Below are 13,409 nucleotides of genomic sequence, written 5' to 3'. Positions count from 1 at the left end.
ACGAGACGCCAAAGGCCGAGCAGAGGCTGGCACAAAGGGACGCTGGCAGGAATTCCAGCACTCAGGGGCTGCCTTTCCTTGTGCCCATGGGACAATCCCTCTTTATTACATAGCTTGGATTTAAAAAAAAACAAAAACAAAAATAATAATAATACAAAAAAACCCGTTCTGGCTGCTCTTCCGAGAGCCATGCTCAGAAAAGTTACCCAAGCCCAATCGAAAACAACCCAAAGGACAAAAACTTCCTTTAGATCAACACAGGTTAAACAAAAGGCCAGTTTTTACCCCCACCCCCACCCCGACCTCCCCAGCATGCCAGCCCCAAGTCCGCGTAAAAATAAATCCTTCCTGGTTTTCAGGAGGTGGCGGGGTCCTTCAGCAGGAGAGAGAGCGAGACACACCCAAAAAGAGAGATCGATAGCGAAAAACCTTACCGCAGAGGAAGAATCGTTTTTTGCTGCCTTTAAGTACCTGGGGCTGTGCCGATAATAAAAGGGGGTTAAGTAGTGGGGGTAGGGGGCGGAGGGGCAGATGGGGCTGGTAACGCAGCTGGGCAGATGCCAAAAAAAGCAGAACAAAACACGTTTTCGTTTTGTCTGCACCAGCCTGCGACAGAGAGCGAGCGAGAGATGCACAGTGAAAAAGCTGCTGTGCTCGGAAACGGGCCTACAGCCACTTTGGAAGCCTCGGCAATAATTCTCTCCCTTCCTTGCCTTCACCCTGCCCACTCTGGCTCGACTGCCAAGTCGCAGAGTTGGCACGGCTTCCCAGGCAGCGCGGAACAAAGCCGTCACCCATCCCTGAACAGGCGCTGACGGCAGGCTAAGTGACAGGCGCATCTTCTGCATGTTAATCCAAGGGGTGAGGAGGAGAGAGCAAAATCCACCGGCTCCCCTGCCACCCCGGCACCGGCCACTCCTTTCCAGCCCAAGCCCCGGTGGGCCCTGCGCACAGTTCGGAAGGCAGGAGCCCTGGAGAAAGAGAGCTGGCCGCGCCGGCAAGTCAAACAAACAAACAAGCACAGGATTTAAATACAAACCACCACCCGAGCCAGCAGCACCCTGGCAAACAAGGCCGCTCAGCATCTGCTGTACCTGTTCCCGCTGCCTTCATCTCGCCTTGGAACCGTGACAAGAGAGAAGCGTCGCCTCTGGTGGGCTCTCTCAGCCTCGGGTCTGCAACCCTGTGCAGGAAGTTGGCACCGATCCCAGGTAGGACTTTACTCCCACATCCCCCCCCCGCCCGCCTCCCGCGTCTTTCTCTCCCCTCCCCTCCTCCACCCACCCTATTCCTTGGCAAATCCCCCCCCCATTCTTAACTTAGTCCCCCCCTCGGCTGCACCGGCGCGGGGCATGCTAGCGACCAGACACGTTCAATGCCCTTCAGAGCACCAGCCAAGAAACACGCACACGCACACACCCCTTAAGGGTGACCCAGGCAGCACAGAGAAAGCAGCTGGCTCCCCTAAACGCCTGTTTTGACACGAGGGTTGGGTTGGGTGGGTCGGGATGGGAGGTTTTGGGGGGGTTTGTTTTGGGTTTTTTTGTGCTTGGCAGACTGGTCCAAACACGAGAGGAAGGGAGAAAAAAAAATTTACAGCCCCGACTCTGTCCAAGACAATCAGAAGGGAAGGTGGAGATTAGTACAACTCCCAGATCACAACCCTCCCTCCCAGCTTCCCCCCCCATCCATTCACACCCCCCCCCCCTTCGTCTTTTTTAATATTCCCAGCGCCTGCATTATTCCAGTCCACAAGCGGGAAGGAGTTTACAGTACAGGCTCTCTCTTGAGGCTGCCAGCAGGAAAGAGAGGGAGTTCTCACAATCGAACAGCGAGAAGAGCAAGGAGAAATTAACATCCAATTAGCGCTGTGTTTAACGAGGGAGACAGAGGCAGCCGTTGTTTTATTGCCCTGTTCTTTTCATTCGGATCTGACAGGCAGCGCGGCAGGCACCCCCGGCTGCAGTGACGTCATTTTCCCCCCCTTTTTCCTCCTCCAAGTTTCCCAGAGGTGGATCGTCAACTCAGCTGGGGAAATTCGTTACTTTGTTGCATTAAAAATTATTCTCCCTCCTCCCCCACTCAAAAAATGAACAAAAAAACCCATCTCCCTTCATTCTTGCAAAAGCCAAACCGGGAGAAGATTTCTCTGCGTCTGTCTCGCTCGCTTGTTTTCCTGCTCTGAGACAGCTCTCTCAGCTTGTAAAAGTTTGAGCCATGTGACACTCCACCCAGCCTCCTTTGGCAGCGTGACAAGAACCGCTTTGGTGTATCAAAGAGAACAGGCAGCTTTTAAGGAAGAAACTCGATTCAGAAAGATTAAAGAATTATGATGTTTTAATCAAGGGAGAGAGAGAGGTTGGGGAGGGAAAACTGCTCATTGCATCTGGATCAACATGAGCGGCCTTCACAAAAGGCTGTGGCAGGAGTGTTTGAGGAGGTGGGGGGGGGGGCTTTGAAGCAGAATCAGGAAAGACGTATTTAACAGTTCCAAGCTCGTCATTTTTCCCTCCTCCCGCCCCCCTCCTTTAGGCTGCTGTGAAGAGAGGCCGCGGAGCAAGCATCACATTTGCAAGGTCTTCACCATCTCTTGTGGAATCCTGCACCTGTACAAAACTCTCATGGGACATTTCCATCTCCAGAGCGGCAGGGACAGACAAACACACTGCCCAGCACATGTACAAACCTCAGTGAGCTTCACATCTGGGAAGATGCGACTGCCTTTGCTTCTCCTCCACATCCCGGCTCCCCCTTCCCACACTGCAGAGCGGATTCATCGCCGCTTTCACAGACGACAAAAGTGACGATTAAAAGGGCTGGCTCCTTATAATCATCCATTAAACCTTCTCAAAATCCTAAACTCTTTGCCATTTCAAAGCTGGTCTTTCTCAGGAGGAACAATGGGACTGGGTAAGTCTAACAGGAACCACCTGGCTTGGTGTTACTTGTTTTGGGTAGTTTCCCTCCAACGCTACCATGGGGACGTATTTTGCCCCAATTCCTAAGCTGGACTTGCCAACCCTGACAGAGAAACCAGCCACCCTCCCTTCAGGACACCTGAGCTGTTCCCCAGCTCCAACAGACACCACCAGGCTTAAGCAACAGAATCCCAGGTTTCCAGTAGTATTTCGTATGAGCTTTAGGCCTGCTCTACACTACACCGTTAAGTCAACACAAGGAACCTTACGTTGACCAAGTTGTGGATGTGTCATTTAGAAGATCAGTCTCTTCTAGATGACTGACCCCTTGGGCGGGTGCTTAAGACAGATCTTGTTAAGAACATAAGAATGGCCCTACTGAGTCCATCTAGCCCAGTATCCTGTCTTCCGACAGTGGTCAATGCCAGGTGCTTCAGAGGAAATGAACAGAACAGGGAATCAAGTGACCCCTCCCGTTGGCCATTCCCAGCTTCTGGCAAACAGAGGCTAGGGACACCATCCCTGCCCATCCTGGCTAATAGCCCTGGATGGACCTATCCTCCATGAATTTATTGAACTGTATTATAGTCTTAGCCTTCACAACGGCCTCTGGCAAGGAGTTCCACAGGTTGACTGTGTGTTGTGTGAAGAAACACTTCCTTTTGTTTCTCTTAAACCTGTGCCTATTAATTTAACTGGGTGACCCCTAGTTCTTGTGTTCTGAGGAGTAAATAACACCTCCTTATTTATTTTCTCCACACTTGAATGATTTTACACTACCGTATCCCCTCTTAGTCATCCCTTTCCCAAGCTGAAAAGTCCCAGTCTTATTTACTCTCCTCATTGTGCTATATAAGCACAGCCCACTCTTGCAAGATGCTGAGCACCTAGAACTCACAGCAGAGCCAATGGGAAGTCAGGGTACTCAGAAGCTCATAACCAGTGACTGCAACGTCATGGGGGTTAGTACATCCCCGGGTTTTCAAGGGAATTCCAACGAGGTGGAAGGGTCTCAGCAATGAGTCAACCAAGCTTCCTGGCATAGAGGGGATCAGAACCTAGGCTGCTGGCCTCAAACAGGAGGGACAACGGAGGAATTAAGCTGTAAATTAGCACTTCAGGCCTCTTCAAAGTCTCCTCCAACAGCCGTAGCCATCCAAGGAAAGCCACATACCCTTCTGATCACAAGGAGCGCTTACGGCGTGGCCCCATCTTGTCAACATCCCACTGCCACCTGAGGGTACTCTCTTGGGGAGGCCTCTCCTCACTCTGCTGATGGTAGCAGTACGATTATACCTGTACATCCAATGGCATAAGCCCCAGCGAACCAGGGTTTTGCACACTTATGTGTCGAGAGGGGATTCATCTCCTCTCAACTCGGTGACTTTGCTGTGCTGGACTACAAGCTCCTTGAGATGGCGCCCACTTCACGCTTTGTTGCGCTTTGGGTCGGGAGCGAGGTGGCCCCAAGGGGAAGATGAATTATATGTGATTTGGCAAGATCGCCTTGATAGGATTCAGTGCCTGAAAAAAGCCCTGGGTCTGGATGCTCAAAAAAATGTCCTCTCTACTTCTCTCTCATCCACCCAAGCTGTCTACCACTCCTGTCTAGGCCCTTCCATCACTTTCCCCACTCCCTCCTCCTAGGTTCCAAGCACCTTCTAGTCTACCAGCTGCCCTTCCCCATAGCCAGGGTGAGATTCTGGCTCAGATCCTCAAAGGTATTTAGATGCCTAAATCCCATTTTCAATAGAAGTTATGTGCCTAAACAACATCAAGGATCTAGGCCTCTGTCCCCATCAGATACTGAATCGGATACCCATATACATACCCAGTTATGCCCCAGGATCCAGCCATTCTGCCCAACTACAAAGGTAGCAGTGAGATCCAGTTTCATCACCACTTCCCAGCCCCTCCGCTGTGGATTTTCTTTCCAACACAACATGAGCACCCAAAATGCTGCTGACTCATACCTGCCTTTGCTTCCCCTTCATAAACAGCACCTTACAATGCCTCAGGGTGACCAGATGTCCCGATTTTTATAGGGACAGTCCCGATATTTGGGACTTTTTCTTATATAGATGCCTATTACCCCCCACCCCCGTCCTGATTTTTCACACTTGCTGTCTGGTCACCCTACAGTGCGCTCTCTGGGAGCTGCTGGAATCGTAACAGGCAAGGCGAGCAGCTGAAATTGTCCATCCCAGCCTGGTCTATCGAATCAGGGGCTTCGCAGTGTCCCAGGCTCGCAGTGAGCTAGAACAGCTCACCTTAACACTAGGTCAAGCACAAACTGACCAGGATCACTCACTGCTGCCTGAGCTCCACCCTCCTCCCCAAGGCACAGTGTCCTAAGTCACCGTTAGAGCAGAAGAGGAGCTCTCAGGGCTCCTCATCCCTAACAAACCATCTTGCCCAGCCAGGTGCTGTAACAGTGCTAGACACAGCCAAGCCCCCGCTGTTGTTCCAAAGCAGGAAGGATGAAAGCCTGGTGACTCCACCTCCTCAAAAGCAGGAATCAGCTGCTCTTTGCCTACATGCAGCTTGTGTGGGAGGGGAGAAAGCAAACATTCCTATCCTCGTTAAGGGCATACTCTGCAGGAACACGCCTGGGGCCTGCAGTAGGAATGGCTCTGCAGCTAGCTGGGGACCCACGAGAACCCTCCGTGCATGGGGTGTTGCAGCGTCTTCCTTTGTCCACGGGCACTTCGACACCACCGCACTGGGCCCACCAGAACCACTTCCATTTCCTTTCACGCAGCCCATGTGTGTGTGAGAGAATCTTCTCGGACTCTCTTAGCAGAAAGGAGGCTGTGACAGGCCACAAGGGAGCAGGGCTGCGGGAAGGAAAAGGAAGTGAAGCCAGGCCAATTGTGGTAGGGCTGGAATGAAACACCAGCCATTATGCATGGGGCTTTCATAGCTTCCCTGCGCTTAAATGAAAACCTCGGGCTGGTTTGACACCACCGCGGTGAAGAGGAAGCCACACTAACAGAAGCCCAGCTCAGAGAGGCTCATCGGAGCTTCCTTGTAACTAGTGCAACAAAGCCATGATCACCTAGGACTTTATGGCAGCCATGCAGAGCGTCACAGGGAGAGAACTCAGCCTCCCACTGCAAAAGCCAGAGGCCCTTACCACTTAGGAAAATCCCTGTTAGCAGTTCAAAGCCCATGACACATGGTTGGGCAGGGCTGACTCCATCCAGCAGTGCCTAGACACCAGCCAGTGCGTTATTCTTTCTTCTTGAGCAACCCTTTCATGCTGAATTTGCAAACCAAAACAAATTTGAAGGGTAGTTAGCTACAAGGATTCCGTTGCCAGAGGAAAATTAGGCGCAACCCTGATCCACCTTTTGCTTTTTCTTACCATGTGTGTGATCTCAGTCATGAAGCCCTGTTTCTGGCCTCTCTCCTTCCTAGACACTTGAGAGCTGATAAACCCAATCTCTCTTCCCAGCTAAAGGCTTTTGATAACAGCTGAGCAGCAACAGAGAGCGGGTGAGCCCCACCCTTCAGATTCCAGGTAAAAGGTGAGAGAAGCGAGTCACTATTCAAACACTGGCTGCTCATTTGCCCACTAGGTGGGAGAGAACAAACTGACACAGATTCTCATAGGTACCTGTTCTCTGTACTGATGTCTCTGGGGAATTGGGCATCTTTATGTAACTATACGTCACCTCCAATCCCCACTTTGCAGCTGGCTCTGCCCTCTCCAGAATGGACTGACACCTAAACTCTTCCAGTGTTTGGGATCCCAAACCCAGATCACCAGAGGTATTTTAGACTCCTAAATTTGATTCAGGTGTATCAGATTCTTTTTGATCAACCTGTACTCAGCCTAGTCAGTTTCCTATGGGGCAAAGTTGGCCCAGAATCATAGAAATGCAGGGGCTGGAAGGGACCTGGAGAGGTCATCTAGTCCACCTCCCTGCACTGAAAGCAAGACCATGTATACCTAGACCACCCCCATCAGTCGCTGAAAGGCTTAACAGAAGGAATCTGAATTTCCAGCAGTCACTCCCCTTTGGAATAACACTGGTTAACCTTAAATAAGGAACCTTTAGATGACTGGAAAGCTGACAGACCTGGGGTTTAATAATAAATGAATGCACCACATTAAAGATAATGATGAAACTCCCAAAGCCCAAGAGGTTGTTCTTAGTTTTATTTTAGAGTACAGTCAAATCCTCTGGAACTAATCTCACAGTTACAGAATATGGCCATGCATTTCTTGTTCCTCTTTAACAAACCATATCAAAGGGATGATGGGGGGAGGGGTAAAGGGAGGCTAGGCCTGATCCCATAACACTGGTGGGAAGTGAGGTTCTTGCTTGAAGTAGCTGTGATTCCAAAGGCTGCAAAGCCTTTCAGTTACACATCTCACTCAAAACATACCCTGCGGTCAGGCCTTGGAAGTGTGAAACAAGCCCATTTGTACCAGTGAAGCACCCCAGTAATGACAGATCAGGACCCTGAGGCCCTAGGTATGGAAGATGCTGGTTGTCCCATTCACCAAATGAATCCCTGCATATTCCAGGAACCACGTCAATCCAGACAGAGCTTTCTCTGGCCACCCTGGGGGCAGACTATGCAGGAAAGCACCACAGGGCGGCCGTCTCTGTCTCTCACTTCATTGTGCGTTAGGAAAATTGCGACAATCACTAATGCATTTGTTCCTGGACCTGGAAAGCTCTTCTGGGGCCTACTTAAGGAAGATGAAAGCACGCATGTTTGGAATGGATGTAAAGGACTGCTTCGCAGTACGAGCAAGACAGGGATTAAAATGGAGGGGAAAGCTGCCTGGCCTTAGTAGCAGCACAGAATGCAGATAAAACCTCTGTCTCAGAAGCTGTAGATAAATCCCACTCCGCGACCAGGTAAGCTCTGCTACATGAGGCCCCAAAACACCAACACATGCGCCTTAGTGTCTCTGAAGTGCACAGAGACTCAATGAAATTCACTGTCCGATATTCTCTTCACTCTTCCTGCTTTAAGTTTGTTCCATTACTCTAGTCAGCGGCTAATAAACAGACTTAATGTTCACATTTAAAGTTAAGCCGATTCATTTTGTAGCAACCTTACCTATTAGCAAATTGAACTAATATAAAAAAAAATGCTGTTCATTGGCACTTTGGAAGTAAGATGGCACATTTCTGGTCTAGCTGTATCAAGTATCGGTGCTTCGATCTGCCAGAGGCAGCAATTGAAGCTGTTGTCTGAGTTTGGTCCTGGTTGGCTTTGAGTCACCACTGTGACTCTCTGTGGCCAGTACAGGAATAGACACATGCCAGCTCAGACTAATGGTCCATCTAATCCCATATCCTATCTCACACAGCAGCCAGGGAATATTCTTTTTGTGCACACTTACGTGTCAAGTTTAGTTGGGAGTTTAGCAGTGAGTCCCATAGATTATATTCTTAAATCCCTGTTGCAGCAGGTTCACAATTAGAGTCAGGCCTTTCTTCTCACACCCCTAGCCATGCACTAGCTGCATAATCCTCCCCAAAGTGCTCTGCTCATTCTAGTTCAAGCCCCAACACTTCCCCTGAGAGACACTTCCAGTTTTATTAATCTCACTGTGACTTCTTGTTCTTGTCTCAGTCTCAGTTTCCTTTTAATTTAATAAGATTATTTCCCATAACACCCCCTTGGAAAGCATCTTGTTCCTTGGTGTTCATATACCCTTCAAGAGCTTGAATGTGGGAGACATGGGGTATTCAAAGCCAGGATGGAGCTGCTTGGCAGGTTTCTGGCTGATGAAATGTCCTCCAGAGCGAAGGATATATTACTGGTTATCTGGAGGTGGTACTTTACCAGGAATGGGACTTAACATCCTCATCCCAGCCTGGTCTCTGCCTCCTTTAACCCTTTCTGGCTCTGACGACTCACATTCATGTCAAGATGGAAGGTGCTTCAGTAGACCAAGAACTTACAAAGAGGATGTTCACTAAGGCGAAGGCTGGAGACGAGAGCGCTAAGAAGCTTAGGCTCGCTTATTGCATCACTATGCGGCACAAAAAGGGATGGCCAGGGTTTGGCGTGATCCGGTCAGCAGGGCAAATTCAGACGTTGCTGCTTTCCAGTTAACATCTCCCAAGTATGTGCTGCCTAAAGCCGCTTCTTGTCCCTGCACCTGGATCCCTGATAGTCTCTCTGGGCTGGGCTGTTTAAACACCTGGGTATTATCCACTTTTAAACAAACAGACTGTCCCTTCTGACTCAAGAACTGCAAGCTGAGCCAAAGAGCCAACACCCTTCTGCTCTGACTGGTACGTCATGGTCAAACCAACCATCAGAAAGGGAATTCAACCCAGCTGCAGTTCAGAAGCCAGCTCTCCACAGGCTGATTCATTTCCGGCCTCACTGGACAGGAGGCGGCTTGTTCCTGCACCTTGGTCTTCAGATGTAAAAGAAAAATATCAAAAGAGGCTTTACGGGTTCCTTACAAAGAGTCCATGTTTGTCCCTTTCTCCCAGACGAGGTAATGAGTTAATAAAGTGAAAGCAGAATTAGTCAATGGGGAACCTTGTTGCTGCAGACACCCTGCGGAAAAGCAGGCTGGACCCTCGGAACAACTGCCCCTAGGAGAGAGAAGAGCAGAGGGGTTAGGGGAGGTAGACGGAGAGTCCTCGGCACAGCTGCCTGACTGGCTGCTGAGAAGTAGCAGTGCTGCGTTTGGCAATCAGGAACAGGGAGCTGTAAGATTAAGCCCTGAACTGTACAGCAGGGATTGACTCCTAGCACCCACCACTGTAGTACTACAGTGCCTCCGTATGACTGAAGGGTGAGGATTCAGCTGAACTTCATCTTTTTAATTGCTAGAGAGCTCAAGCAACTTCTGTCCAACGGACAAGAGAAGCAGAAACAAACATGGGCGTGTACCATGCAATTGCTACACTCTGTAGATATGCAAACAGGGCACAAACCTCACGCTTCTTGCAAGTTACCAATGTAGCCCTCGCAGTCCTGATTTATAACATCAGTGACCCCTGCTCATCTTCTGGCCTGATCACTCCTTCAGCCTCAGGATTCCAAGCCTGCAAGTTTTCATTCTTTTGTGCTTAATAATTTGCCCTTCCATAGGACTTTTCAACTGAGGATCTCAAAGCCCCGTTACACCCCAGGAGCTAGGTAAAGGATATATATCTATATCTATTGAAGCCAAGGGGTCACACACACACACACACCTTGCTATACGACAGGAAGGATAAGCTTGTTTAGGCTGAATGTAAGATAAGTTAGGATCTGGCAGGATGCTCCCCTACCATTCCAAGCAGTATCATGGAATTTTTATTTTGAATGATGCAAGTTCCATGGAAGTCTCCCATCCAGGCTGAGTTAGTCAAACCCCAGCATAGCTTGCAAGATCAGGTGGGAACATAACACAAGAGTTTCCAAAATTGCCCTGCACAAGTGGCCTCCTCCTTGAGGTGATAAAGGGTCAGAATGAGGAACAGGAAGGATAATCCAGTGGTTAGAGGACAACAGCCTAGGACTGAAGAGACCTAGGTTTGAGTCCCTGCTCCACTTCCTGTGAGATCTTGGGCAAGTCTGCCTCTGTGCCTTGTTTTCCCATCTGTGCGACAGGGATAGTAGCATTGCCCTGTCTCATCCGGGTACTGTGAAGATAACATTAAAGTTTGTGAGGGAGTAATGGGAGCCATACAAGTACCTTAGAGAGACAGAACGACGGCAATGGAAAGTGTTGAACAACAGGCTACAAAGCAGATTAGACAAGACAGGCTGCTGGCACCTGGTGTTGGGCTTCTCCTAGGCAGGCCTTGGAGACCTTTACAGCCTAAGTATGAACATGGCCAATCCCACACGGCCAGGGAAATCCTGCTGTTGGCTACGACTTCAACTAAGTAAAACTGCCCGCTGCAGCCCTCACCTGAGCACTGAGGTGTCTCCAACACTGAACCCAGGATATAAACACAGGAGAGTACGGAGGGAGGCCGGCACGTAACCTGCATGGCAAAGAGAGAGGATCAAGGAGGAGAATGGACACAAGCTGCACTATGCAGGGAGAGAGAGCATCAGACAGCACACAGGACTAGGTGTAAGTGGGAATACTGAAAGTGTCAGCATCAGGCTAAAGGCCAAGTTACTGATAAATAATTCACACCATGACATACTGCGTCAGTCAATTACAACTGACGTGTGCAAATATTGAGTTACCGGGACACATTCAAAACGTGGCACTATAAACCTGGATCCCCAGCTCCATCTGCACACTAAGGAACCAGCTGTTACCCAGAAAATGCTATAGCAAAGGTTCAGCTCCCATTCCCTTTAGGTTTCCCTCCATTCCCAATCTGCCACATCTGAGAACTCAACGTGAAGAGAGTGTGTGTGTTTGGGGGTGGCAAGGCTGGCTGAGCTGGAGAAAACAGCTTCACTTGTTCTCATTTCTTCCCGACACCCAACCTCCTTGCTTGAATTTGCCTCTTGATCGTCTGGCCCTCTCGCCCCCTTTGGGGCGCTGCCCCCTGTGCTAGAGCAGTCTCTGATCCTATCTCCCTAATACCCTCTCTATTCTCATTCCTATCAGACCACATCATTGATAATCTGTGCATCCCCCTTTAACTATTGTCCCACGTCTTGTCCGTGCCTTCTGATCGAAGAGTCTTTGGGACAGAGAATGCATTTTACACCGTGTAAGGGACTATATAATTTATGGTTCCATTTGAAAGTGTTAAGACTATTATTGAAAACTACTGACTGTCGATCTCTGTCAAAAGAAAAAAGGTCTCACAGAATGGAGAACAAAACATTAGGTCTGAGAACAATAGACATACCCGCAATTGTTCACGGCCATGAGATCTCCCACTAGAAGGAAGGGATACGTCAGCATGCTCACAGCAATCTGAAACCAAGAATCACCAAACTGAGCCGCTCCCTTCTGCACTACTCAACTCTAAAAGCAGCAGGAAACAATAAGGTCAAGCAGGAAGGCTTCATGCAACAATAGGACAGGTTGGAAGTGTCTAGCACACTTTGGGTGCTGTAAAAAAATAAACAACAAACCATCAGGCAATTTCTAACCTCTGCTGTGACAAAGGCTATTGGTTAAAGAAAGTTTTGTAGTATCTCCCTGCGAGTATTTATTCAGGCTGGGAGATGACTTTCCTCAAAGAAGCATCTCCTGTGCTCCTTCCACCCACAGAGCTGCCACATTATTGGTTTGAATGTGTTATACAAGAATAGGAAAGCTTAGTGGTGCTGCATGTCACACTGAGTAAGTCAAAGAAGAGGGGTAGTGTCTCCCTGTTACTCAATACATCAAAACTGTAACATTTTGGGTGTTAGTGAAGTTACTCTGATCTTTAGGTTTAAACACACCCATTCTGATTTGGATTGTTTTGGGAAAGAGACACACTGGAACCAATTTACAGAAATGATGAGCACCCACAACTCCAACTGTAAGTCAATGGGACCTATGCGTTTCTGATACTCAGTCCCATGGTACATGGAGACTAGACATAAGCTTACATCAGTTTACCTACAAACAGGAAAGGAGGCGCACCCACAGCCACAGCAGCACCCATACACAGTGCGCACACACATGCTTGTAGCCTGGGAACATCTATGCATGAGCGCTCACACCAGAGAATGCGGGGCATGGGGAGGAGGAGAAGTAGTGTGCCGACCGTCTACATACCCCCATCACAAACTTCGTATAGCTCCGGATCACAGATGCCTGGCTGAACTGCAATGGAGAGGAAAGGAAGAAACCAGTGGGGTCATGGAAAAGGCAGCTGATGTCAGCATCTCATTTTGTCCTTAAGTTAAACCCACCTCACACAAAAGCTTAGCACAAGGTTTCAGTGTATTGAACAAGAGAAAGTAAAGTAAATGGCAGAAAATCAGAGGTGGCCACCATATGGCATATACATGGAACACCCAAGAAAGGAGTGTGGAGTTAACAGATGGACAAGGGCACCCTTCGTGCCAACCACAGCAGTAGCTTGTGTGAAGACATCTTTTTACTAAGACATAAGCTGCCCCTTTCCTAATTTTATCCAGGCCACCAGTCATTGGTTACATGGGAGTAACTTTTGGTTACTCGCAACTTGACTTACGTTTGATCCAGTAACCTAGGGGAGAAAGATTCTATATGCCACATCAGCAATGTAAAGAGTACAGGAGGAAAAAATGAACAGTTCAATCCACTGGTTCTACTTTCTATGTATTCACAGTTTCTAATGATTGGCAGTTTCATCATACTTTCCTACCTGTCTTGTACCTTGAAACCTGGCTGCTTTGCATAGTTATAACGTAGCCTAAGAAACTATTGAAACTATTGTAAGTCTGTTTCCATTAGGATATCTGGGGGAGGGAGGGGGTAAGAGTAGAGGCCAAGCATTTGAGTCAATAGATCTAACACAGCCCAATGGTTTTAGACCAAAATGAAAAGGGACCATTTTCTAGTTTAGATGCAGCTGAGCTTGTGATGTTCACACCATTTTAGGCTGAAGACTTGGAACGGCA

The 13,409-nt window shown here is 48.8% G+C and overlaps 1 protein-coding gene and 1 long non-coding RNA gene across 2 annotated transcripts in view; one reads left to right on the top strand and one right to left on the bottom strand.

Annotated features, from left to right (window-relative positions):
* Positions 1–332: 332 nt before the first annotated feature.
* LOC128835715 (uncharacterized) lies at positions 333–9,208 on the top strand. The gene is made up of 2 exons (XR_008444690.1): positions 333–1,211; positions 2,533–9,208. It is a non-coding gene; the product is annotated as an uncharacterized LOC128835715 (long non-coding RNA).
* Positions 7,069–13,409, bottom strand: part of MTCH1 (mitochondrial carrier 1) — a 21,948-nt gene continuing 15,607 nt past the window's right edge. The window contains 5 exon segments of the mRNA XM_054025303.1: positions 7,069–9,474; positions 9,476–9,499; positions 10,810–10,885; positions 11,717–11,784; positions 12,580–12,627. Coding sequence (XP_053881278.1) covers positions 9,361–9,474; positions 9,476–9,499; positions 10,810–10,885; positions 11,717–11,784; positions 12,580–12,627 — 330 coding nt within the window. The 3' untranslated portion in view covers positions 7,069–9,360.

This window comes from Malaclemys terrapin, chromosome 4 (assembly GCF_027887155.1).
Source record: "Malaclemys terrapin pileata isolate rMalTer1 chromosome 4, rMalTer1.hap1, whole genome shotgun sequence".
NCBI lineage: Eukaryota > Metazoa > Chordata > Testudines > Emydidae > Malaclemys > Malaclemys terrapin.
This window is presented reverse-complemented; position numbering and strand designations above follow the sequence as displayed.